Source organism: Podarcis liolepis (assembly GCF_965112155.1).
Source record: "Podarcis liolepis genome assembly, chromosome: 1".
NCBI lineage: Eukaryota > Metazoa > Chordata > Lepidosauria > Squamata > Lacertidae > Podarcis > Podarcis liolepis.
The window spans coordinates 44,040,126-44,066,164 of NC_139554.1; the positions used below are offsets into that span (position 1 = coordinate 44,040,126).

Below are 26,039 nucleotides of genomic sequence, written 5' to 3' on the forward strand. Positions count from 1 at the left end.
CTGTCTCACCTCAACAGTCCTTTGTTGCCAAAAATGTACAGTTCAGACTTTTCCAGCACTGCCCACAAGACTCACAACATCTGCGATCACTGTAGCTAAAGAAGTTCATAGCATAGTGTATGTCTCCAGTCTCACAGGTGTTCCCATGCAAATGTGGCCTGTGCTGCTTTAAAATGTGGCTGCAGTAACTAAAACTTCATTATATTCACATGTACAGCGCTGGGGTAGGGGTGTATTTGGCAGTATAAAGATTACCTTATGAACAACTGGCATCCAGCACCTCTGAGGATGAGGCCTGTATGCCTGGACCTATGAGTAGTTGTTGTCAGTGGCGCCAAGGTTTCCATAGTGTGAATTGCCCCAGAAATGATACAGGCAGCAGAAGATTGTTCCTGAAATTGACTTCTGCACCAGAGAATTAGAAAGTAGCTGATGTAACACAGCTTTTTAAATGGGTTCAGTGAAGAATCTGTGAAATGACACACCAGTTAGCTTAACATCTGCTCAGCTTAAAATAGTGGAAATTATTATTAAATACCTTTTTTTACAGGACTTCCTTACCCCAGTCCAGGGTCCTAATTTGTTGTTCCCCCCGCTCTACTTTTTGTCCACATGCCAGTCCACTGATTGGGACTGTAAAAAGAAAAAGGAGAAATAAAGTAGACACACACCCAGCCCCTCACCCTGAAAGGGATGCAAACCACTCTTTTGAGGGGACACGGCACATACATGAGTCTTGCATTCAAGGACAGCGGGTGGCCAAAGGTGAAAGTGACCCTCAGGCCAAATGTGGCTTGTCACCCTGATTCCTGCTGAAGGAAAATGTTTTTTATTGCTTCTGCAAAAGGAAGTCCTGCCTCGCCCAGCTGTTGGAGTTCTTCAAGAGTATTGGTTATCAGGGTTATGGAAAGAGCGTAATCCTCTTCTGAATCAGCAACTGCTTAAAGAGCAGGCAGCATAGAGTAGAAATAAATGGATAGTTTTTACGGAGAAGGGAAATCTTAGGATCCCCCAAGTAATACTTTGGTGTTTTTTAACTTCATAAATAATCTAGAGCAGTGGTTCCCAATTAGCTAAGTACTGCTGACCCCCTGTTTTTCAAACGCCAGCAAAATGGGTAGTCAACAAAATGGCAAATGAAGTTTATTATAAATAACTGTGAAGTGATGCGGATTGGGGCAATCCCCCCCCCCCAACTTCAGGGTATGTTAATAAGGCCTGAACAGGTAGAGGCTAACAAGGAAGGAGATCTGTTGAAGTGATAAGTGGTTTACACTTGGAGAAGCCGTTTAGGACAAATCCTGTCTCCAGTATTCTAACAGGCCTTTCTTTGTTCTGGCTTACAGAAAGTGAAGACTCATTCATGATGCCAAGAATAGTAAATGTGACATCACTGGCTACTGAGGAAGATACAAATTTAAACCTGGATGCAAATAAGAATCCTGATGTAACCTTGGATACTGATTCCCAGACACCTGAGTCTTCCTTGCAGGTAGTATCACATAAAACTACTGATCTTCGGTCACCAGAAAAAGCAGAACCTTCTTCTGTAAAAGGGAGAGGCACTACTGGAGCAGTACATGATTCTCTTAAGCAAAAAGAGAATTTCTCACAACAAATAACAAACGTCTCTAGTTTGAAGGCATCCCCAGAACCATTTGCAACAAAATCTGAAGAGTTAGCCGGAAATCAGGCAAGGTTAAAACAGATGAACAAGGGAAGTGATGGACAAAAATCAAAAGAATCTTCATTTCAAAAGCTGCAAATTAATGAACCCAATGACTCTGGGATAGAAATGGAGCTGCAAAAAGTAGCCTCTGCAATACATGAACCAGCCCTGGATGCAAGTGACTTAATGGGCATAGAGGAGACTGATGACACAGATGAAACCCTCACCTCCCTGCTGAATGAAATTGCATTTCTCAATCAGCAGTTGAATGACGATGCTTCAGACATATCAGAACTCCCCAACTCCCTGAGCTCTGGCTTTTCTCTAGGAGATATGGAAAGTCGCAGGCAATCAACTACTGCAGAAGGCTCTCCCTTTCCATTTGGTGCCATGAGTGGGAGCTTTAAGGACCTTTCTATAGTTCAAGAGAGCAGTGATTCCATAACTCCTCTTTTGCTTCACTTGGCTGATGATGATCTACCTGATGGCAACAAGAACTCGGGAGATCCTTCGTCTGATTCTGATGCTTTAAAAATCATGTTAGGATCTGAAGTAAAGGACCCAAATCCTGATCACTCGGCGGCAAATAGTTGTGGAAGTGGAAAAACTGAGCAATCTGTGGCAAAGACAAGAAGTGTGTCACCTCCCATTCTGCAGATGAAAACTAACCTGGAAGCTGGCAAAGCTGACTTGGCATGGAGGCCTATGCCCAAACTGGCACCACTTGGATTAAAAGCTGCTAACTTTCCATTAGAATCAGAGGGACAGAATACTAAGGTGATGCCTTCATTGGCACCCGTTGCTTCAAAAGAGATAAAAACTGCACAGCCAGTGACTAGTCCAAGTCAGGACAGTAATGAAACACTCACTTTAGCACCTGAGGCTGCAGAATCAAAATAGTATTGTGGCTTTACCTTCAGGTGCTTTTTGGTAATAATGTTTGATTTTTCAGAGGCTTTCATAGTTAATCAGAACTTCAATTATGACACATCTCCAACATCTAGATTCTTAGGTTGCATGTGCCAGCGTGCATGTAATATACGAGGCTAGGTGTTTGAACTTGATTGGTAAAAGATGACATTCAATCAAGAGTAAGAGACGAGTCAGATAAATTATGCCCTTTTCTGACAGTCACAGAAAGCATCCATTTGAGATATTTTCAAACATTTTTAGCATTTCAGAAAAATTATTCAGGACTGTGAATAGCTTATATACATATATCTTAACATATTACTCAAGGGCCTCATACAAGCATTTGAGGCACAAGATGTATTTTTTCCTCTAATATCTATAAATTGAATAGTTTGGGGGCTTCGCTTTTAACCTAGTGAATGTGAAAGGATTTCATACTATAAAATGATCGTATATTTTTGTACACAGGCTTTTTTTGTAAATACATAAAATAATGACATTTCATATATATCAAAAAGTTAATGATTATTTCTAATGATTGTAAATAAGAAATTTTGAGAACTAACGTGGCGTCTGAGTGCTCTGAACAGGTCAATCACTGTTAAATCTGAAAATTGCTGCATTTTTCTTGTCTTGAATAATTGTACAAAGCAATGTAGATCTGTGTTCCAGCTATCCTGGCAGAAAGTATTAAGGCTTCCCACTCCCTGTTGTGATTTACTCATATTTGAAGCTCCTATCTCCAGGCTCAACCAGCTGGCTATAGGCAGTCTTCTGCATACATGCTGAAAGTAGTACACAAGGTCCAGTTTGCTCATACAGGAAAGTCTCCTGCACTATACATTAAGCCCCTCCCACTCTCCATCTGTGTGTAGGTTAGGTATATTGGGTTGGACTTGCACATGATGGGTAGTTTCATTATTATTTTTCATGATGTTGATTAGATGTACTGTGTAGCCACTGAAACTCCCAATTTAAAGTAAAAAAAACAGCACAGGGAAACCAGGATTTATTCTCTTGCCTGGTTCAGTTTTTCACAGAAAATTGCAGCCAAATGCTTTTACCTGCACTAGGAAAAGATACAGATATTAATATATTTTTCTTAATGGGGCTAAAAGCAGCTTGGGGTAAGATAGAGGATACAAAATGAGAAATGGTTAAGACATGCTCTCCCTCCATGCCAGACCTTCACTTTGAAATGTAGCCTTAGCAATGTGCTTTACATTTGCTTTGCTTTGTTATTCTACAAAGTAAAAGTTTTTGATGAGGATGCAGGCTCTGTCAATGTAATGGAGGAAGCAATTCAGTATCTTCTGTAGTCTTCAGTCTTTTTGTAAGTTCTCATTTCTTGCATGCTTCATGATGTTCATTCACTGCCTTAGGATTTGGAAGGGAACTTAGCATGGTAATCCTAACCTGCTTGGTTAAAATCTATTCCAGCACTTCTGTGTTAGAGATCAAAATTAGTTCAGTTGGCTAATTTCCCATTTTGTCTGCACTGACACCACCAGTATGCTAGAAACTCCACTTCTCATTGGGGCACTTTTTCCTCAATTTTTCTGCTTCTTCCCTCAGCCCTTTTTGGCTACCATCTATTTGTATCAAGCTATTTTAAAAATCCAGATAGGGGTCTGACAGAAAAATATACCACTAAAGACATCTTACTTTTTGACAAAACGGCTGGTTTGGAGGGACTGTATGTATGCATTGTAATTTAACAATAGGCATCGAAGAATTAGAGGGAAAACTCGGCGTAAGTAATCAGCAAGGATCATCAAAGTACTGAATACCTTTTTTATAATTATCTCTTTCCTCTCATCCTCCATATATGTGTTTGGCCCCAAGGCAAATCCAAGTACATCCTAAAACAGTTCTATGAGTTTTGTTTCAAATATAGTCTAGAAAATTATGTATGGGGATTTTTGTAAATAATATTTCAAGATTATGAATTTCATAGAGAGTGTTTTGTAATCAAGAGAACAACTGAAACCCTGAAATGAAATGGGCACATTTTCATTTGACCAAGATTTCTGGATATTTGACTTTTAATACATCTGTAAATAGGCTGAAATGTTTTTTTTAAAAAAAGTATAAATGCCAGATTTCATTTTTACTGTACATTCTCTCTTTTTCTGAATTTTTCCCAAAACTGGTATTTTTGTAAACATTTAACCACAGAGCCTATCTCAGTAACTATAAAATGGAGAATGTGTAATATTAAAATAAATAGTCTTCAGCTAAAAGCTGGCCATGAACCATTATTTCTCTGAAAGAAGGCACATGAAAAATGTTTTACTGGGTACAAGTTACATCACACATTCCTTGTAGTAATGGTTATAAAATGTAAGTCTTGCTCTGTTGAATAGGAAGGAAACAGTCTGAAAAGGAAATAGGCATTAATGAGTTACATAAACGTTTAATGACCAGGGAAGATAGTTCTGGAAGAGGAGGAGCTAAATAGCAGTTAGGCACTCCGCTGACTCATTTGGGACCATGTTGTGTCTACTGTAGCCTAGTGAAGTGGCTGCAAATCGGTAAAAGTTCTAGAAGAGGGAGGTTGTTATGATACACACCACCCTCTTTGGCAGAACTGTACCTTTTCCCTTGCTAAATAGTTCATGGATGGGACTCCCTGAGAATGTGGATTTCCAAGACCATGGTGGGGTCTTGGTGGGGAAGATGGGATACTGGAACTCTGCCTTGACTCTGCATTTTCCAACTTTCAGGTAGCAAGAATAAGGTAGAATTGTGTCCTATCAGTAATGGATACCTTTGGGCGAAACAAAAAAATCAAGTCCCCGTCGTAATGGAAGGGCTAACACTCCCATAGAGCAACTTTGACAGGCAACTGTCAACTCCCATCTTTTTTGGAGTTCTTGTGTAGTACCCACTGCCATGACTTACCGGTAATTTGCACCGTGGGTACTGCTTCCTTCTTATTAAGAGCTCAGAATGTCCTGGAACTTGCATTTGCATGAGAGTGCTGGTTGATAGATCCAGAGGTATTTTAAACAACTATACACACAAGGGCCACAGAAAGAAATGGACATAGACCGATTTCTGAAGACAAATGGATTACAAAAAATCTCTCAAGAAAGTAAATTAATGTTGAATTATAAAATAACTGAACAGGAAGTAGAAGGTGCCATCCAAAACATGCAATTGGGCAAGTCTCCAGGACCGGATGGGCTAGATATTATAGATCCTTGAAAGAGTGGTTAATACAGCCTTTAAAGGAAGTCTGCAATGAAATATTGGAAGGGAAAAGGGCACCAGAGTCCTGGAAAGAGGCGTACATTACACTTATACCGAAAACAGAGACTGAAAAGACCCAGCTTAAGAACTACTGCCCCATATCATTACTTAATGTGGATTACAAAATATTTGCAGACATTTTGGCCAAGAGATTGAAAAAAGTGTTGATGGAAGAGATTCATAAACACCAAGCGGGCTTTCTCCTGGGAAGACACTTGTCTGACAATTTGAGGAATATAATTGATATTTTGGAAAAACTAGAAGTGAACATAAATACTAAAGCAGTTTTGATATTTGTGGACGCGGAGAAAGCTTTTGATAATATCTCTTGGAGTTTTATGAAGAAGAACCTACAGGGGATGGGGGTAGGCCAAGGTTTAGAAAACGGTATAAGTGCAATTTATTCGGATCAAAAGGCTAAACTAATTGTAAATAATGTGGTGACGGAAGAATTTAAGATAGAAAAAGGGACAAGACAAGGTTGCCCAATTTCCCCATTGCTTTTTATATCGGTCCTGGAGGTTTTGCTGAACATGATTAGAAGGGACCAGCGTGTTAAAGGTATACAGGTCGGAGCTAAACAGTACAAATTGAGAGCATTCGCAGATGACTTAGTATTGACGCTACAGGAGCCAGAATCTAGTACTAAAAGGGTTTTAGAATTAATTCAAGAATTTGGTCAGGTGGCAGGATTTAAACTGAATAAGTTAAAAACCAAGGTTTTAGAGAAAAAATTAACACTGATTGAGAGAGAGAGGTTTCAGAATGAGACAGGCTTGACAGTGGTTACGAAAGTGAAATACCTGGGGATTAATATGACAGCCAAAAATCGGAACTTATTTAAAGACAATTATGAAAAATGTTGGACGGAAGTGAAAAAAGACTTAGAAATTTGGTCAAATTTGAAGCTTTCACTGCTAGGCCGTATTGCTGCGATAAAAATGAATGTATTGCCTAGAATGTTTTTGTTTCAAACATTGCAAATTGTGGACAAGATGGACTGTTTCAAAAGTGGCAGAGAGATATTTCTAGATTTGTCTGGCAGGGCAAGAAGCCCAGAATAAAATTTAAGATATTAACTGATGCAAAGGAAAGGGGTGGATTTGCCCTGCCAGACTTTAAACTTTACTATGAATCAGCAGCTTTTTGCTGGTTGAAAGAATGGCTACTTCTTGAAAATACAGACATTTTGGATTTAGAATTTGGATGGCATGCATATCTGTGGTATGATAAGGTCAAAGCACATAAAGCATTTAAAAATCATATTGTCAGGAAAGCACTGTTTAATGTTTGGATAAGATATAAGGATTTATTGGAAAATAAAACCCCAAGGTGGTTGTCACCGATGGAAGCGAAAGCTCTGAAAAGGCTCAATATGGAGGCCAAATGGCCGAAATATTGGGAAATTTTGGAACAAGATGGAGATTGCAGAGTTTTGAAAAATTAAAAAACAAAGTGCGAGATTGGCTTCATTATTATCAGATAATGGAGGCATATAATCTGGACAAGAAAATTGGCTTCCTGGTGGAAAAATCAAAATTGGAAACAGAACTGTTAGAACCCAAAACTAAGAATCTGTCAAGAATGTATAACTTGCTGTTGAAATGGAATACTCAGGATGAAACGGTGAAATCTGCTATGATTAAATGGGCACAAGATGTTGGACATAACATAATGATGGCTGACTGGGAACAGTTATGGACCACAGGTATGAAGTTTACGGCATGTAATGCCTTAAGAGAGAATATTATGAAAATGGTATACAGGTGGTACATGACCCCAGTCAAGCTTGCAAAAATCTATCATTTGCCCGATAATAAATGTTGGAAATGTAAAGAAACTGAAGGTACATTCTTTCACCTTTGGTGGACGTGCCCAAGGATTAAGGCTTTCTGGGAGATGATCTATAATGAATTGAAAAAGGTATTTAAATATACCTTCTTGAAGAAACCAGAGGCCTTTCTCCTGGGCATAGTTGGCCAATTGGTGCCAAAGAAGGACAGAACTTTTTTTATGTATGCCACAACAGCAGCAAGAATACTTATTGCAAAGTACTGGAAGACACAAGAGCTACCCACTCTGGAAGAATGGCAGATGAAGGTGATGGACTATATGGAACTGGCGGAAATGACTGGCAGAATCCGAGACCAGGGAGAAGAGTCGGTGGAAGAAGATTGGAAGAAATTTAAAGACTATCTACAGAAATATTGTAAAATTGATGAATGTTAGAATGATGTTGGATAGAAATTAAGCGGTTTTCAGCTGTAATATTATAAGGGAATATGAAAAATGGATTATTTAGGTAAAAACTTAATGTCATAATATTTTAAAATTAAAGACTAGGATAAACAAAGAGGGTAGGGATTTGCTGAACCAACAAACCGAATTGGAATACAAAAAAGGGAGGTGTGAGGAGGTCCAGGAAATAAGCTAATGAAAAATAAGCAATGGAAAGATGGAGTTGATTTTAACCATTTTTTTTATTTTGTATTTTTTCCTTTTTTTCATTTTTATTTTGTAATATTTTGAAAATCTTAATAAATATCTTATATAAAAAAAGAGAGTGTGCTGGTTGATAGCCTCACTTATACAGAACTTAACAAGGCAATGACTGCAGCATGGAACCTCTAAGACAGTGGTGGCCAAACTTGGCCCTCCAGCTGTTTTGGACTACAACTCCCATCATCCCTAGCTAACATGACCTGTGGTCAGAGATTATGGGAATTGTAGTCCCAGAACAGCTGGAGGGCCAAGTTTGGCCACCACTGCTCTAAGACAACTTGGAGTGGTTGTGCTGCTGGAAGAGTGTCCAGTTTCTGGAAGTAGCCAGTTTCTGAAGTCACCCTTATTTTTGTATAATCAGTGATTGCCAACTTGACTTACATTTTCAATTTAAGAGAAAGCCCCTTCGTTTTGCTATTTATTATTTAGACATGATTCTATAAATATATTCATTAGCAGCATTAGAAAGATGCAGTTGACTAACAACCATGAACATCTAATCTTTACCCCAATCTACCTCCCATGAACCTTGGGCAGCATACATGATTCCCCTCCCTGCTTTATTCTCACAACAGCCATGTGGAGTGGATTGGTGATGAGAGAATAACTGACCCAAGGTGACCCAGTGAGCGTCATAACATAAACCTCTGCCGGAGTGAGGGTTGCAAGAGCTGAAAATTGTCCACATTGTTCTCAAAGTCTGCCACCAGGTGATGCCAATTGCTTTAGATTGGCATGCAGTCCATATCAATGCACTATATCTGTTCTCCGTTGCTCAACACACACAAACAGCTTTGGGCACTAAATGTTTGTAAATGAGGCATACAGATCAACTAGTCTAATCCCCTTTGCATACAGATGCCATTGGGCTACCTCAGAGTTTGCAAGGGATCTGATCATTTTATAGGGATTTCAGTTTTGCAGGTCCTATTCATATAATTCTGGCTTAATTCCAAGCCCTTTAACTATAAGGCAGCTCAACCTGTGTGGCTGCAGTCCTAACACCAGTCATGACTGGTGCCCATCAGGACTGGCAGGACAGAAGGCAGGGGGATCAAAGTAGGACTGAAAGAGTGATGAATATTTTTGTAAGAAATAATATTGGGAAGCACTATTTCTCTGACATTTCCCATCATGGTCTGAAAGCTGAATCTCGTGTGGTGAAGGATGTATAAAACTCAGAATGGATTAAGGGCTATCATGGGCTTGGTTTCAAGTGCTTTTGTATGGACACAGCTTTCTCCTGAGGTAACATGAAGTGTCTCTAAGAATCAGTTGCTCTGTTCATTGGTGTGAGCTAGAATGTGACCTGTAGGCCAGTCAGGCTAGGAATTTCACTGAAATGATTCATCTGGGTTGCTGTTTTGCTTGCAGGAAGATGAAGGAGGGAGAAGAGAGCTTCTGCATCATAAACACAGCTTGTAAGGCAGCATGCTATCAGTCAACCCACTTTTTGAAGGTTGATGTACTGACTCACAATATGAACTTGTAGTGAAATACTTAAGCTACTGCTTCACCATGAACAAAATGAGCTTCAACCTACTTCCCAGAATGCAGAATGGTGGCAGATCCAATTTATCACATTCTACTGTTAAAGCAGTAAAAGAAGCTGAAATGTGCATCAGTTATATATTGTTGCAGGTTTGGGTCAGTCTGCATCATGCCCTGTGTCCCTTCTAATTATTGAGTTCCTGTATCTCTGGGGATGGGACATGGGTGGTGCTGTGGGGGGACACGGGTGGCATTGTGGGTTAAACCACAGAGCCTAGGACTTGACGATCAGAAGGTTGGCAGTTCAAATCCCCGCGACGGAGTGAGCTCCCGTTGCTTGGTCCCAGCTCCTGCCAACCTAGCAGCTCAAAAGCATGTCAAAGTGCAAGTAGATAAATAGGTACCACTCTGGCTCCCTCGGCCAATAAAGCAAGATGAGCGCCGCAACCCCGGAGTCGGTCACAACTGGACCTAATGGTCAGGGGTCCCTTTACCTTTACTATCTCTGGGGATAGAGGTATGAGAGCAAGCTGTCGCAACTAGTCACTTTAGACAGTTGCAATACAATGGTCTTAGCTGGCCACTTAAACACCATGATTAGCATAACCAACAAAGTTGCTGTGTACCATAGGGCAAATGGGTGGCATTTTCCTCTTGCCTGGCTGGTGGTTAGAAAGACAGTGGTCAGAGTTGTGTGTGAGAGCTGAGCAGTAATAAAGCAGGCTGAGAAGGTGAATACAGACCAGTGCTTGATTTGCGCTGGAACCCAAGGCTGTGGCTAGTGGAGAAGCAAGATCTGTTGGGGTGTTAATGTGGGATGGGTTTTAATGAAAAGGAGAGGATATAGTAATTCAGTTTATCCCTCCAGGCCCCCATGTGTGTAGGTAGAACAGAATTTCAAAATCCCATTATCGGCAGCCAATTTAAAAGCATAGGAATGAGGCTGTAAACCCGTTTTTGAGCAAGTCCAGCTGCAAAGTAAGCTGGCTTCCTCCTCCTTACCCCGCTTAACAAAAAATCAGGCAACAACTTTAAGATATACTTGCTTTATTATCCAAAATGATTTATTTACAGTATAACCAGCTTCAGGCAAGTGTCTAAAGCTCGAGCAAGCAGAGGCATGTCTGCATACAATTCTGATCAACAGAAGAGAGAGGAACAGGAGGTCTTATATGCTTCTTCCTCTCCAGGAGAGGAGGGGAATATGACATCACACAGAGCCCTCTCTACCAATTGTATTTCTATGGTCTGAGTATTTGATTATCAGCAATACAGCTCCGTGGCATTAGCTGCTTCTCATGCAAACTAGCAAGCATATGCATTTGTTAGGTTTGGCTGCTAATCTCCCACCGTGAACCCCTCTGCCTTAGACTCAGGTTGTATATATGTGTAAATAAACCATATATCCTAAAGAGACCACAGTCTCCACTGGCCCTCATTCCAAGGAAACTGAACCCTGGGTAAGTGCCTGGAATCTCTCACCTTTCAAAGTCCGGGATGGCATACAACCAAGAACTATCCAGCAGTCACAGAAGCTCTGTCATTTATTGGCTGAGGGGACACGGGTGGCGCTGTGGTCTAAACCACTGAGCCTCTTGGGATTGCTGGTCATAAGGTCGGCAGTTTGAATCCAGGGTGAGATCCCGTTGATTTGTCCCAGCTCCCGCCAACCTAGCAGTTTGAAAGCATACCAGTGCAAGTAGATAAACAGGTACCACTGTGGCGGGAAGGTAAATGATGTTTCTGTGCACTCTGGCACTCGTCATGGTGTTCTGTGTGCCAGAAGCCATTTAGTCATGCTGGCCACATGACCAGGAAAAGCTGTCTGCGGACAAACACCTGCTCCCTCGGCCTGAAAGCGGAAATGAGCGCTGCACCCCATATTCAAATTCTACTGGACTTAACTGTCCAGGGGTCCTTTACTTTTTAATAAGGACTGTGAGAGTTGTCTTGGGTGCCTGCGGTTTACAAATAAATAAGCATACAGTAGCTTTCCCCCAGCTGGTAACCTCAGATGTTTTGGACTAATACTCCTATCCTCCCTGACCATTAGCCATCCTGGGGCTGATGGAAACTGTAGCCCATAACAGCTTGGAGAAGGCTGGCCTACAACAGAGAGATAAACAAGGTCATTCTAAATGGATATTAGCTGACAATCCTCATTGGCTTGTATGCAAAACTCTCTTGAAATCATTCTTCTTTCTGACATAATATTTGCTTTTATGGTTTTATTTCTGTAACAACAAAAAGAAATATTGCATAAGGTCAGTGTGTTCTCATATTTATATCTGGCCTTTATCTCCTCCCCACACGCTTAAAAAAAGCAGTTCCTCGTGTCCATTTATATTCTAGGGTTGCATTCTACTGTAATTCTTTTCATCTGTCAAATGAACCATTTTTTCCTGTTCTCATGGCTTGAAGAAATGTTACTTTGGGCTGTTCTGCCTTGTTGAATGTTATCACTATCTGTTTAGGATATTATAGCTGGTTCAGCTCCCTGGCATCTAGAAAATTTCTTTGGATGAGCTAAGAATCATTCTACAGATTCTTGCATTGCCAACTTTGGAGAATTTCACAACAGCATCATATGAGCAGGCAGATTCTATTCCTTTGTCTTCGCTTGTGTAGTAGAAATACAGTGGTACCTTGGTTTATGAACTTAATCCTTTCCGGAAGTCTGTTCTTAAACCAAAGCCATTCTTAAACTGAGGCGTGCTTTCCCTAATGAGGCCTCCCACTGCTGGTGCCCTTCCACTGTTTGGCTTCCGTTCATAGACCGAGGTAAAGTTCACTAACCGAAACAGTACTTCCGGTTTTGCGGAGTTCTTATACCGAATAGTTCGAAAACAGGCCTGTTCTTAAACCGAGGTACCACTGTATATGGTTTGATTGGTCCCAAAGAGTAAGTAGGCAATTATATTTATTATTGTTGTTGGAGTTTGGTACAGAGTGCAGAAATAAATAGTCTGGTAAGACTGCTAGTTGAAAGAACAAAGAAAGTGAAGTTTTTTTAAAAAAACAACCAAACAACCCAAAAAACTAACAATGTAACACAAGACGTTTCATGATGGTCAAGATTCTCTCCCCCCCCCCTTTTTAAAGGAAATTTGGAGCATAATATCCACCTGTGAGTACCATACAGGTTGTGACTTCAAAATATTTAAGGGATAGAAGAGAACATGCAATTATACATACACACACAACATACACACACAATGAGAAGACTGCAAACTGCCGCTTATGGTTAGCAGAGGTGACAACACGCATGGCTTCATCTCTTTCATTTCTTCTTTTACACTAAGCCATAATAAGCCAAAGGTGTGTGCTGCCGGATATCCTTTGGCCTTAGGCATGATGTGACTCACAGGCTGAAGTGTGAATTTCTGCAGTGTGTCCACTTAATGAAGTGTATGTAGCCAGCGTGACAGCGTTCACAGGTATACTTCAAGGGGTGGATGCTGGTTTAGCTTTAAAAAAATAAAATAAAAAAATTACAGCTTTTAGTCACAACAAGGTGCCATGCGTTTTGCTGTGTGCGTGTACAGAAGAATCATAGAATCATAGAGTTGGAATAGACCACAAGGGCCATCGAGTCCAACCCCCTGCCAAGCAGGAAACACCATCAGAGCACTCCTGACATATGGTTGTCAAGCCTCTGCTTAAAGACCTCCAAAGAAGGAGACTTCACCACACTCCTTGGCAGCAAATCCCACTGTCGAACAGCTCTTACTGTCAGGAAGATCTTCCTAATGTTGAGGTGGAATCTTCTTTCTTGTAGTTTGGATCCATTGCTCCGTGTCCTCAAGGGGTTCAACCAGAAGGTCTATATAATAGTATGAGATGTTTTCCAAGTGCCTGGCTTTGGCTTATCTGTAGGTGTGGCTAATTATATCTCACCCATTCCACAATTTTCATGCAGCTGCATGTCATAGCAAAGTGTTCTTCAAACCTGAGTGCCCAGATGTTGGATTACAACTCCTAATACCTGTGACCATTGCCTAAAGTGGGGGTGATGGGAGTTGGAGCCACAAGAGGTTTAGACTGTTTTTAAAAGAAGTTTAAAGTGTATTAGTATTGTTATGTTTGCCACCCTAGGCTCCTTTGAAATAAGGTATGGGGCAGAAATCGAATAAATAAAACAATAAATACCATACTACGCTAAAAAGCATCACATTGAATTTGGCTCGCTAATGAAATTGGCAGCCAAATCTTTGGGCAGAGGTGTAATATTTCATTCCTGTCAGCAACTGTGCTGCAACATTCTGTAGTGACAAAAAGAGCCTGGTGGATCAGGGCAATGGTCCATCGCGTCCAGCATCCCGTTCCCACAGAAGCCAGTCAGAGGCCTCTGGAAAACCCGCAAGCAGAATTCAAGCACAGGAACACTCTCCCCTCCTGTAGTTTCCAGCTACTGGTATTCAGTTGCTGCCTCCAGCCATGCCTCCTCCATGAATTTATTTATTTATAATCATTTTTATTGATTTTCCAATAAAAAACATCCAATTAATATATCAAATCATAATACTCCTGATAAAAAGACAGTTGGAAAAATATATACTAACAAAGCTGTATTCGATGGATGAAAGTACAGTAATGATGTTTGACATGATTGAGAATCCTGGACTCAGGGATGGAGAATTATAAAGCGTCAAAATCAAGATGTGGAAAATATGGAAACAAGGAGAGGCAGGACTGATATGTGGAGATATACTTCAGAGATCCAGACTGTGGGGAGCTCCGAAAAATTAATAATTATAATTTGGACTATAATTTGGTCTTTTTTATTTTAGTTTTTTATTTTAATTGGAAAATTTATTTATTAATCCTCTTGCAAAGCCATAATAAATTGGCAGCCATGACTACCTCAGGAGTGAGTTCCACAGTTTAACTCTGCCCTGTGCAAAGAAGTTCATGCAGGTCCTGCTTTCTGAACGCCGTGGGTTCCCATGAAATTGTTTGGTAGCTGAGAGTTTGTATCACGAGCTGACAATTTTGATTTTTTCCCCCATGGGAACATTTTAAATCTGCGAGTGGTCCAATCTCTCTCCTCTCTAGTGCTTCCTGACATTGCTACAGCCAACCAACAAAAGAGAGAAAGGAAAAACGGATTTGTCCAATCTCCTCCTCTCCCTGGTTTCTGCCCCCAAATGGCTGCCACCTACCAGGAAAGCACAAGCAAATAAGGAAGCAGGCAAACTCCAGCTATTTGGATATCTGTGGTGTGTATAGTAAGATGTGGGTACTAATTCCTTGTATTCAGATAAATGAATGAATGAATGAATGAATGAATGAATGTAGAGCAAGCATTTGAAAAGTGGGACATGTGTGTACTTTCTCTTCATTTACCTTTTTTTATTTAGTTTCTGGACCAACCATAAGGAAAGGCCAAAATAGAGTACATTGCAGCAATCCAATATTAAACTTACCAAAGCCTGGACTCCTGTAGTTAAGCCATCCCAGTCTAAGGGAAAGTCACAGCTGTAATAGCAGCCAAAGTCGGTAAAAGGCATTCCTAGCTACTGTAGACCATAGGCGCCGACTCCATGGGGCTTGAGGGGGCCCGAGCCCCCTCAAAAATTCGTTTGGGGGGGCTCCGCCCCCCCAATAATCTCCGGCGCCCCTCCAGCAGAGCGCCATCGCCGCCCCTCCCCCAGCCCAAAATGCACAGGGTCGGGCTGCATGCCTCCTGCCCTCCCTCCCGAGCAAAAGCTCCACCCAATTTCCTTCGGAGCTGATTAATAGGTGCAGCACGCTCTCCCCTATTCGCTCACGAGGAGGCGGCGCCACTTTATTTGCATATTCATGAGCTTATTTATTATTCATGAGCTTTCCCGGGCCCCCCCAATATTTTTTATAAGTCCGCGTCCCTGCTGTAGACACCTGGGCCTCTGGTGCCAAAGCACATAGGGGCAGCCATTTTCTTCTCCTATGAGGTAGTGGCGCATCATAATATACTGCACTCCCAGGGGTTTTTTAGTGATAACCTTTCAGGGAGTGTGGCAAGCACTGCACTTTCTAACTGCTCTCTCTCTCTCTCCCATACGCACACCCACCATGTTTACTCAGAAGGAAGCCTTGCCAAGTTCAGTGGAACCTTCTTCCAAAAGAAGCCAGCGCTGGGATTAGAACCTTTGTCAGGCCTTGGCCTAAAGCATTAAAATGAACAAGCCAACCTGCACCTCTATCACAAACAAACTAACAGGTTCTGTTGATTACAAAGGTGTGGATCAGTATGTTCCCATCCTTTGTGAAGCTTTTCAGCCGCAGGCCTCACTTGGGAATTACAACTGTTTCTCCCCTGGGCTTCCAGGTGCATGTTCCCTTATCCAAGGACCCAACCCAGCTAGTTAGAAATAGGGGGATGAGTCATTGCCCTCTCTTCCCACCCATCCTTTAGGAGTAGCAATTAAAAGATAAAAGAGGCAACCTGATCCTGGACAAATTTCAGAAGAAGAAGAAGAAGAAAAGAGTTTGGATTTGATATCCCGCCTTTCACTCCCTTTTTAAGGAGTCTCAAAGCGGCTAACATTCTCCTTTCCCTTCCTCCCCCACAACAAACACTCTGTGAGGTGAGTGGGGCTGAGAGACTTCAAAGAAGTGTGACTGGCCCAAGGTCACCCAGCAGCTGCATGTGGAGGAGCGGAGACGCGAACCTGGTTCATCAGATTACGAGTCCACTGCTCTTAACCACTACACCACACTGAAGCCAAATTAACAGGCCCACCACACTGAAGCCAAATTAACAGGCCCAGCAATAGGTTTAAACAGTAAAGGGTGTCTATTCAAAAATATGTATTGCAGATTACAGTGCATCTTGTTTGCAGGTAAAGGTAAAGGGACCCCTGACCACTAGGTCCAGTCGCAGATGACTCTGGGGTTGTGGCGCTCATCTCGCCAGCTTCTGGGTCATGTGGCCAGCATGACTAAGCCGCTTCTGACGAACCAGAATAAGGTTGCAATCTGAGTCTGGTGGGTTATGGATATAATCAAAGTTCAGAGCCAAAACAAAATATTTGCTGTCTGACATAGAGCAGCAAATAATGCTCCAAGTCAAGGAGTGCATTACCTAAGGTTGGTAAAGTCATTTCGGCACCTGAAGCAGAAACTTACAACATGTCCTCTCTCATTCCTGGACACTAAAAATACAAATTATAATATAAGCAGTTTGCTGTTCTATGCCTAATGACAGGGCTGACCCTTTCAAGTTGACTAATGGGCAATTAGCTACAGAAGAGTCACCTTAACCAGTCTGAATGGCCATCTACCTGGAATGTATAATATTTCCCTGGAAGTCATTGCTACCCAGAAACAGGAGTATAGAGGTGATGAATCAATGTCTGTATTTTGAAAATGTGAAATTGCATTGAACCTATAATCTAGGTTCAAAAATCTTTCTTAGTATCATAAACTATGTTTTATGGAAACAGGACTGCATTGTATTAAGCCAGAGTTCCCCACTGTGTGTGAACCAGGGAAGTCTGGCTTAATGGCAGTAGATAAACAAGGATATGCAGCTAGGATCAGATAATGAGCCAGGAATTAAGAGCCAAACCTAGCACAAGAGGTGAGAGGGAACGAAAGGGAACAATTCCATAAATGGACTATTTAAATAAATGCCAAATAAATGGTGCCATCCCACCTTCTCGCCAACCCAACCTCTTTTAATTTGGCTCAGGAAAAAATGAAATATATTGCATATATTAAAATGTTCACTAAAGTTCCGAAGCACAAAACAGTGAAAGAAGGGGCACACACAGAAGAACGGCAAGCACTGTATCTGCTAAAAACTGTTGGCATAATTTTGTTAAATTTTGGAACAAAATGGTAGCCCAGATGACAGAATTTTGAGTGAAACCTCCCTCCACAGCACAATTCCTAAATGTTTACTTGAAACTAAGCCCCACTGTGTTCAGTGTTGCTTACTCCCAGGTAAGTGTTTACAGCAGCCTTATCGCTGTAAGGTTTACTGTTTTAGAATATGGAAACCAATGCAGGCACTTGCAGTGTGAGACTATGCAGGGATTACAAACATCCTTCATGTTCATGGGCTTTCTTCAGGAAGTAAATCCTACTGAACAGTATGGGATGTTCTCAAGCAAACTTTAGTCGGATCTGACTGTGTGCATTTTTTAAAGGATGCAGACTAATATCAGATATAATTCCAGGTATCATATTTATTACTGCAAGAAATGGGCAGTTCACACCGCATAGGGAATCATTCTCTCTAGAGTCATGATCACTACTAATTTTGCGTTTATTATGCATGAGAACACACTGGAGCGGAGCGGCATTTTAAAAATATGAAATTCAGGGGAACTAGGTCTTGATTGAAGGGATGCTACAAAAATGGTGTAATTAGATAAAAGTGGAAATGCCTGCATTGTGTCCTGCTTTTTTATCTTGTGAACAGCCCTGAGATCTTCAGAAGTAGGGCAGTATATAAATTTAATAAATAATAAAATAACAATACCACTGGAAAATCCAACCAGGAGCCAGGCAAGCTTGGAAAAAAGGCCCCTGAGAGTTTAGAGCAGGCTTCCTCAACCTTGGCCCTCCAGATGTTTTTGGCCTACAGCTCCCATGATCGCTAGCTAGCAGGACCAGTGGTCAGAGATGCTGGGAATTGTAGTCTCAAAAAACATCTGGAGGGCCGAGGTTGAGGAAGCCTGGTTTAGACTAGCTAATGGCAATGCTATAGGTGTAGCAGTTCGGCCTGGGCAGGAGATGACCCCATAGTTCAGACCTCTTCTTCCCTGGGGTAATGGAAACGGTTCTCCTTCTGCATTCCAAGCAGCTGTTAAAGGCACAGGGGTCCTGCCGTGGGGGGCGAGGGCGTGGAAAAGACTTAGCCACCCGATTTAACGGCGTGCTCTTTAGTAACCCACTAAGCAGCGCCTCCGGTTTAGCCCCCGGGGGCAAGTTAAAACGTGCCCGCTTGCGAAGGAAGCTGGCAGAGGAGCCAGGGCTGGGTCGGGCTTGGCCAAACCGGCTCCTTTTTTGCCTGCGAAGAGGTGACTTGGCGGGGAGGGTGAAGCAAGGTCGGTCTGCCTCTGTTGGAAAGGAAGGTAACCACCGCCTCCTCCTCCCTACAGGGGCGCTGAGGTCGAATCCTTAATCCCTCCTTCACCCGGTCTCGAGGTTCTCCTCTCCTCCGTCCTCCTTTTCCGTTTCGCGGTTTGGCCTGCCTAGGCCACCGTCGCCGCCGCTGCCGCGGAATCTGGCTGGCTGGGATCTGTCAGCGTGAGTCCTGCGCCAGAAGGGATACAACAAGCGCAGCGGGCGGAGGGGCTGGAGCGTGGAAGCGAGAAGAGCGGTGGCCAGCCCGGAACCTGGCGAGAGGAGACAGCTGAGCGAGGAGGAGGAGGAGGAGAGCCGTGACACGGCAGGCAGCCCTCTGGGAGGATCCGGCTGAAAGAGAGCCTGGCAGCCTCCCCAGCACGGGCGCCCCGGCCACTTCCAGCCTCTCGGCTGTCAACTAGCAGGCGGTGGGGAAACTGAGCAGGGCAGAGCCCGGCCCCCTTTCCCAGTCTCTCCTCCCCGCTAGCAATTTTTTTCCTCCCTCCCCCCCCCTTTAAAATAAAAATCTGCAAGAGGAACTCCCGACCTTCCTCGTAGTTTTTGAATCCGCTGGCTGCCTCCCGCTCCCCCGCCTGCGTGCGGTCTGGATCCCTGCGAAGCGAGAGGCGAGAGAAGGAGTTCAGAGGAGGAGGAGGAGGAGGAGGAGGGCGCTTCGCGTGCGTTTTAAATCCCACCGTGGCTTTTTCTAAAAAGGAAAAATCGGCTGCATGGACGGGCAGCGGGCAGAGAAATCCCATTTAATCTCCTCTCGTTGCTCCGCAAAGCGCCGCTGCCTCTTCGCCAAGGTAACAAAGGTTGAGCCATGTAGTGGTTTTCTTTAAAAAAAAAAACAACCCAACAAAACGGTTTGTGTCGTTGGCTTATTGTTAAGAAGAAGAAAAAATTGTCCTGAAGGTTTGAATTTGCCCCCTGAATAACGGTGGTTCAGAATGCGCTGGGAAAGGCTTTATGCGATGGTCGGGTATTTTTCGTCTTCGCGCATTTGCGTGCAGGAAGGTGGGGAGGAACAAAATTACCGCAAACTTCTGCCGAAAAATCTGGGTAGGTTTGCCTCCCCGTCCCGAAGCTCTCATCAACCTGAGGTGCGGAAGGTTTTTGGGCCTGACAATCTTGGCTGGTGGAGATTTTCTTCTTGATAAGTAAGGGGGCGGGGGGTGTTCGAAACCGTCGGCTGTTTTAGACTTGGAAGATATCCGTTATGTTTAAAATCTAGTCTAAAAACGTTTGATCTAATGGCAGCAAGTTTCTTATTTGCCCAATGCATATGCAGCATCTGATGCCCATTCCTCAACATTATTTTAAAATCGTGAATACTGCAACAACGGGCAGTGCAAGGGGGCGGGGAGAGGAGGAGATGTGGTCCTGATCCTGCTATGCTATTCCCTTGCACGGATCTCTTCAAGGACTGCTTCAATTGTGGGGGACTAACTATTAAGATTGCTTTGGGGGTGGGGCGGGGGGGAGGACTGGGTCCATGCTGTAACTTTAAATCCTGACATCTGTAGTGAACTGGTTATTACAGTGGTCCCCCCCACCCCTTTAAAGCTGTCTGGCTCTTTAAAGTATGCTTCCTTACATATGGCGATGCTGGTGGGGAAAGGATTTTCCACAAATCCTGATGAAATTCAGTGACCTTTGATGCATGGCTTCTGCCATTCAGCCTCTATTAGAAAAAGCCGAGATGCACTTGAAGATGTGTTACTGGCTTATGTTAGCTTTGCTGTCTCTTCCCCTCTTTTCTTCCCCCAAAGGTCCATATTGATCCGAGTCTTTTGAACTGACAAAGGAAGTATCTGGAATAGTAGTAATACAAAAGCTTACAGCAGTTGTGCCCTGAAGCGGGAGCCTTATGATGAAGTGAAAAAGGGGAGTGCCCGCAATCCGGAGTCTCTGGACAGAAATGGCCCCCTTAACTCCTCTGGCGTGTTAACCCCTGACTGGGTGGTGGAGGAGGAAAGTGCTTGAGAGGGGGGCAGGGCTACCTCCCCACGAAGGCTATGATGTCGGTTGAAGGCTCCACAATAACAAGCCGCATCAAGAACTTGCTTCGATCTCCTTCTATCAAGCTGCGAAGGAGCAAGCCAGGGAGCAAGCGGGAAGACATCAGTACGAAGGTGAGCGTTCAAACTGTTTTGCATCCTCCTGAAAGCCTCACCTTTGGCTAAATGCTTGGTTGTGTAGGGGGATGTCATATAGGGTGGCCCTTAAATATTATGGAATAGCGGTGCTGGTTTCGCCTGTCTTCCTGACCTGTGCGTAGCACAGCCGGCAAGACAATGATGGTCTTTGTCTGGGTGTGCCTAAAGGTTGCTTTTCCATACTGTATGTGCAAGAAGGTACTTTACGATGCGCTGCACATGGATAGGTGTTGCAAGGCGATGAAGGCACTTCAGGATGTGCTGCACATGGATAGGTGTTGTAAGGCCCCCGGGCAATTGGAAGGGAAGACAGGATGTAACACCTTTGGCTCTTCTCACACAAGGAAGTGTGGAACAAATGATTGTTTGGTTAAAACAAACCTTTGTTATGCCTTTTGGGGGCACCTCTCAAAAGCAACAAGTGTGTATGCTACCCTAATGTTTTTCAAGTATAGAGATGTAGCCTTTGTTATTGAAGCTTATGGTGTTACTTGACACATGACTGATTAAGTTTAATGAACAGGATTAAAAGTGTCAAGGAACTAAGCCTGTGTTAAGGCAGTGCATCCTTGAGATATAGCGGCCATAGTGGTACGTGTGCTCTCTGTGTCTCTCTCTCTCTTCTAGCAAACCTTCTAGCAAAGGTTTTATGGCACATTCTTCAGTTTGCTGTCCTGAGATTAATGTAGGGCAGAAAGAGCCGTGGACTCTGTTCTCCTTCAGAGGATAAGCTTGTTTTAATTTGTGTGGACAGTAAAATAGGAACAACCAGCTTGGCCACATAGTGAATAATAATTAAAACTGGGGGCTGGGATCCCAAATTCCTGGATGCTTTGTCATTGACTAATTGTATTGCATTAAGGAAAAACATGCACACGAAACAGTGCCTCAGTTTTCCCATCTGTAAAATGAATGTAATTGCTCCTAATTATAACTAATTAGTGATGAATGCTTGCTTAAAGCACCTTGTACTTCTTAGACAGTTTTTGGCATGTCATGCAAGGTACTTTCTGTATTTAATAATTTTGCAGCTGACACTCTGTATGTTTTCTCAGAATAATAAATCCCAATAGGTGGATTTGTGCATGGGTTTGTTGCTGTATTATAAGAAGCTTTCCCAGTACCCATGAGAGAGTTTAAAATGAAAGTAAGCATACTCTTATTTCAGAGGTACAGCTTAAAATTGTTATGAAAGCTGCGTTTTCCTCTTCCGATGTCGTTACTTGAATAGTGATCTAATGATAAGGCTTGCTTTCCCACCCTCTGCTCCATATAAATAAATGGGGTTTATTTATCAACGTTTTGTGGAAGGGCCTCCTTTAATAGCCAACTGACCTTTGGTCTACTTGGTGCAAAAAATCCATTCTTCAAGCCCTCCTCCCCTACTCAAGAGGTGTAAGCTCCACAGTACAATCTTCTGCATGTCTGCTCAAAAGATAAGCATATAGGATTTCAACTGAAAGTAGCTTCCAGACAACCTGTTTTTTGAACAATCGTTCTGATTTGTTTGTGGGGAGGTTGATATGATGTTACATAATCAACTGTTGTCCCACACTTTCCAGAGCACTATCTTGTCACTTTCCTTATTGCAGTAAGTATGGCTTGCTTTTATTTATTTTGGAAGTGGGTATGTTGCATAGGTCCATTTTCATTGGGCCACCTGAATTTGCTGGAATGCGATTGAATCCCATCCTCAAAAAAACAGCCTGGAAACACCTACAGTCATCAAAATCCAGTTTTGCAAAAATTAAAAGTATCCAGACTCTTCTTAATGTGCCCATGTGTTTTCAAGACATGCAGGGTTTCGAAAACGTTCTTTAGTGAGGCATACACCTTTCTAATATACTGTATTAGTGTTACTGTTTTGGCTAGTGGGAGTTGCCTGGTCCTTAAGGGAAACCATCTGTTTGTTCTCCTCTTCTTACTTTTTTTCCTGATTATGTGGAAGTGCGGTAATTTCTTGGCTCATTCTTTCTTACCCTGCAGTTGTCTGTGAGATGGTAACTTGGAAGTGGATGCATCTGAAGTTAGTTTACAGTTCTCCTCCCTGTGAAGGAAACTAAGAAATGCATGCAGATTGCCTATGCAAACTCATTTTGTTTGCTTGATTTATTGAATGCATGATTAGAAGTGGTACCAGCTTATTTGCAATGCTATCAGTTTTGATTATTGTTCTGTGAACCGCCCTGAGACCTCCGGGTATAGGGCGGTATAGAAATTAATAATAATGATAAATAATGATGAGAACTTGAGATGGGCTAGCAACAAGATGTAAAAGTTAATTGTATACAGAAGCACACAACACATGAGGCCCACATAGTCCCTTCTGAGCAACACATGCCACCTGTGATTATTGTAAAAGACAGGTATAATGGGATACCATAGGAATGGAGTTATCTTGTAGATGGGACAAAATGAGGAAAGCTATGAAATATAGTGTCCCCCGATTGCTAGAGTCCTGGCCACCTCTTATCTCTGTAACCATGATGGTGAAAAATGTGCTCTTTCTAAAAAAGGAAGAGGTTAGGATGCTCAGATTTTATGGGACAAATGCCTCCTGTTTTATCAAGACGTAATTTAACAAGAGGAGCGTGGGAAACTTCTTGAATGGCCCTGTCAAATGATGAGAAATGCATTTAGAAATGTATATTCCGCCCTTTGCTGTTGTCGCTCCCATGACTTATTGCAATAGTAAATTTTACCTGTCCCCTGCTTCCCAGATGTCTAATTAAGTGCAAAGTGTGGTAACATTCTCCTCACCAGCTGGCTGGACAGTGTAGATGACTGTGTAACCAAGTTGTGATAGGTGAACTATTAGGGATTTGGGTGGCGCTATGGTCTAAACCACTGAGCCTCTTGGGCTTGCTGATCGAAAGGTTGATGGTTCAAATCTGCATGATGGGGTGAGCTCCCATTGCTCTGTCCCAACGTCTGCCAGCCTAGCATTTCAAAAGCATACCAATGCAAGTAGATAAATAGGTACCACTGTGGCGGGAAGGTAAACGGTGTTTCTGTGCACTCTGGCTTCTGTCACAGTGTCCCATTGTGCCAGAATCTGTTTATTCATGGTGGCCACATGACCTGGAAAGCTGTCTGTGGACAAATGCTGGCTCCCTCGACCTGAAGTGAGATGAGCGCTGCACCCCATAGTCCCCTTTGACTGGACTGAACCGTTCAGGGATACCTTTTTACCTTTAGGTGCACTATTGTAAATTACTACTTGGTAACTGATTACTACAGAATCCCAGTCCCACAGCTGAATCCTGTAGAATAATGGGCAAATGCTGGAAATCTGTAACCTCTACTTTGTGAAAATGATTTGCTCGAGGAAGGTGATGGGACAGGACCATCTTGTACAAATGTAACCTTGGAATCCCTTCCAGTTTTGCCTCTCTGAAGCGCAGTGTCATATTTCAGTGGGAGTAACAGGTATATTAATCATTGCTATTGGTTCCACCTGGAAAACTGCTGTTTGAAAAGCCTAATTCTCACTGAGGTGGAAAACTTGTGTCTTGGCTGTACTTCAGACTACAGGAAAAGGCTGAGGTATTGACTGCTCCTCCAAACAAAAATAAATGATAATCACATAAAAAATAATAAACACAACTGTGTACACGTAGTAAAACAGATGTAAGGACACTTCTCCCCAATATCCTACTTTTTTAAAAAATATGCGGCGTTTTATGTTTTTTACAGCCTGGTTTACTTCTTTGAAGAGAACAGTAATGTTAAGAGATTGTCAGTTCATGAAACAGGATCCTCAGCATGCCTGATAATTCAAGTGATTTTCCTTAACACACTTTTTCTTGCATATTGGTTAACGCTGCGGATGCTGTCAGCTGGGCAAACATGAAAACCATTTGAAAAGGAGAGTTGCAAGGTCACAAGTTGGAAATCTTAGCTTGAACAGAACTGATTCGACATAGTGAAGTTACCACTCCTGCACTGCTTCTTCCTGGGTCTTGCTGTTTGTCCTTCTCCATAGCCTGATGAGGGGAAAAGAGGCATCTCACTTGCTTCAGCCAGTGGTGGAGGCAATTAGACCCAGAGGAACATTTGTTCCTCCAGATGTTGCTGGGCTCCAACTCCTGCCTGCTCCTGCTGCTGTTACCAATGTTGTAGTTGTAGTCCAGGAACATCTGGAGAGCCACAAGTTCCCCAACTCTTTTGTGGGAAATAAGAGCCAAAGGCCTATCTAAGCCAGCATCCTTTTTCAACAGTGGCTAAGGGCATTTATTTATTTATTTAGGGTTGTATTCAGCACTAGCCCTACCTGAATAGACCTAATGAAATTAATGAACCTAAATTAGTCATGCCCATTAATGTCAGTGAGTCTACTTGGAGCAAAACTAGTATTTAATACCACTTAATTTAACAAAATGTATATCCTTCCTTATTGTCAGAAAAACAACCCCTACGTGGTAAGTAATATAAAGGTAATAGCCCTCTCCTGCTGCTGTTACCAATCTTCAGAGGCACATTGCCTCTGATCATGTAGGTAGTATATAGTCATCATGACTAGCAGCCATTGATAGGCTTATTCTCCACAAATTTATCTTAATCTTAATGCTAACAAAGGTCCAGACTGTGTCCTGGTCTGGCAAACCAATTGAAAAAAGGTCTTCTCTTTAATCACAATAACTTCTCAGATTGTCTTAGTTCAGTAAAACGGGGCAGCTTTGAGCAGATTGTGACTGGGTGCCGGTGACTATCTGAATTAGTGTACTGGCTAAGTCAGCTTTCAAAGATCAAGAATGTGGCATGTTTCTTTCAGGCCTGAAGGATGCCCTTCAGGCTTGATTGATCTTGATTTACTCAGTTTTCGACCTGGTAACTGAGTTTGTGTGTGTTTCATCTCCCGGTGTCCAAGCGCTGCGGCTTGTTTAGAGAAGGATGCTTCCTAATTAATGACTGGGTCTGCGGTGGCGAACTTCCCAGTCAGTGTGGTACCTTCTTTGTCTTCAAGAGGTTTTTTGGAAGATGATTAGAGAAAC

The 26,039-nt window shown here is 42.6% G+C and overlaps 2 protein-coding genes and 1 long non-coding RNA gene across 17 annotated transcripts in view; 2 read left to right on the plus strand and 1 right to left on the minus strand.

The window, feature by feature from the left end:
• Window positions 1-4,824, plus strand: part of LOC310707544 (MAX gene-associated protein-like) — a 40,823-nt gene extending 35,999 nt beyond the window's left edge. For all 4 annotated transcript variants that reach the window (XM_083504679.1, XM_083504678.1, XM_083504676.1 and 1 more), the window contains exon 25: window positions 1,347-4,824. In XM_083504679.1, the coding sequence (XP_083360805.1) occupies window positions 1,347-2,569 (1,223 nt within the window). In that variant the 3' untranslated portion in view covers window positions 2,570-4,824. The remainder of the gene's footprint in view (window positions 1-1,346) is intronic.
• Window positions 4,825-10,245: 5,421 nt separating this feature from the next.
• Window positions 10,246-19,088, minus strand: LOC310710608. Of its 2 annotated transcripts, none has more exons than XR_014528153.1 (3): window positions 18,957-19,088; window positions 13,042-13,296; window positions 10,246-12,063 (listed from the first exon to the last, which is right to left on the minus strand). It is a non-coding gene; the product is annotated as an uncharacterized lncRNA (long non-coding RNA). The 2 variants fall into 2 exon arrangements; XR_014528154.1 differs by having other exon boundaries at window positions 13,038-13,296.
• MAPKBP1 (mitogen-activated protein kinase binding protein 1) overlaps window positions 19,047-26,039 on the plus strand; it is a 129,044-nt gene continuing 122,051 nt past the window's right edge. For 6 of the 11 annotated variants that reach the window (XM_083505837.1, XM_083505847.1, XM_083505841.1 and 3 more), the window contains exons 1-2: window positions 19,047-19,692; window positions 20,659-21,021. In XM_083505837.1, the coding sequence (XP_083361963.1) occupies window positions 20,905-21,021 (117 nt within the window). In that variant the 5' untranslated portion in view covers window positions 19,047-19,692; window positions 20,659-20,904. The remainder of the gene's footprint in view (window positions 19,693-20,658; window positions 21,022-26,039) is intronic. The other 5 variants (XM_083505840.1, XM_083505844.1, XM_083505842.1 and 2 more) reach the window with 3 other exon arrangements.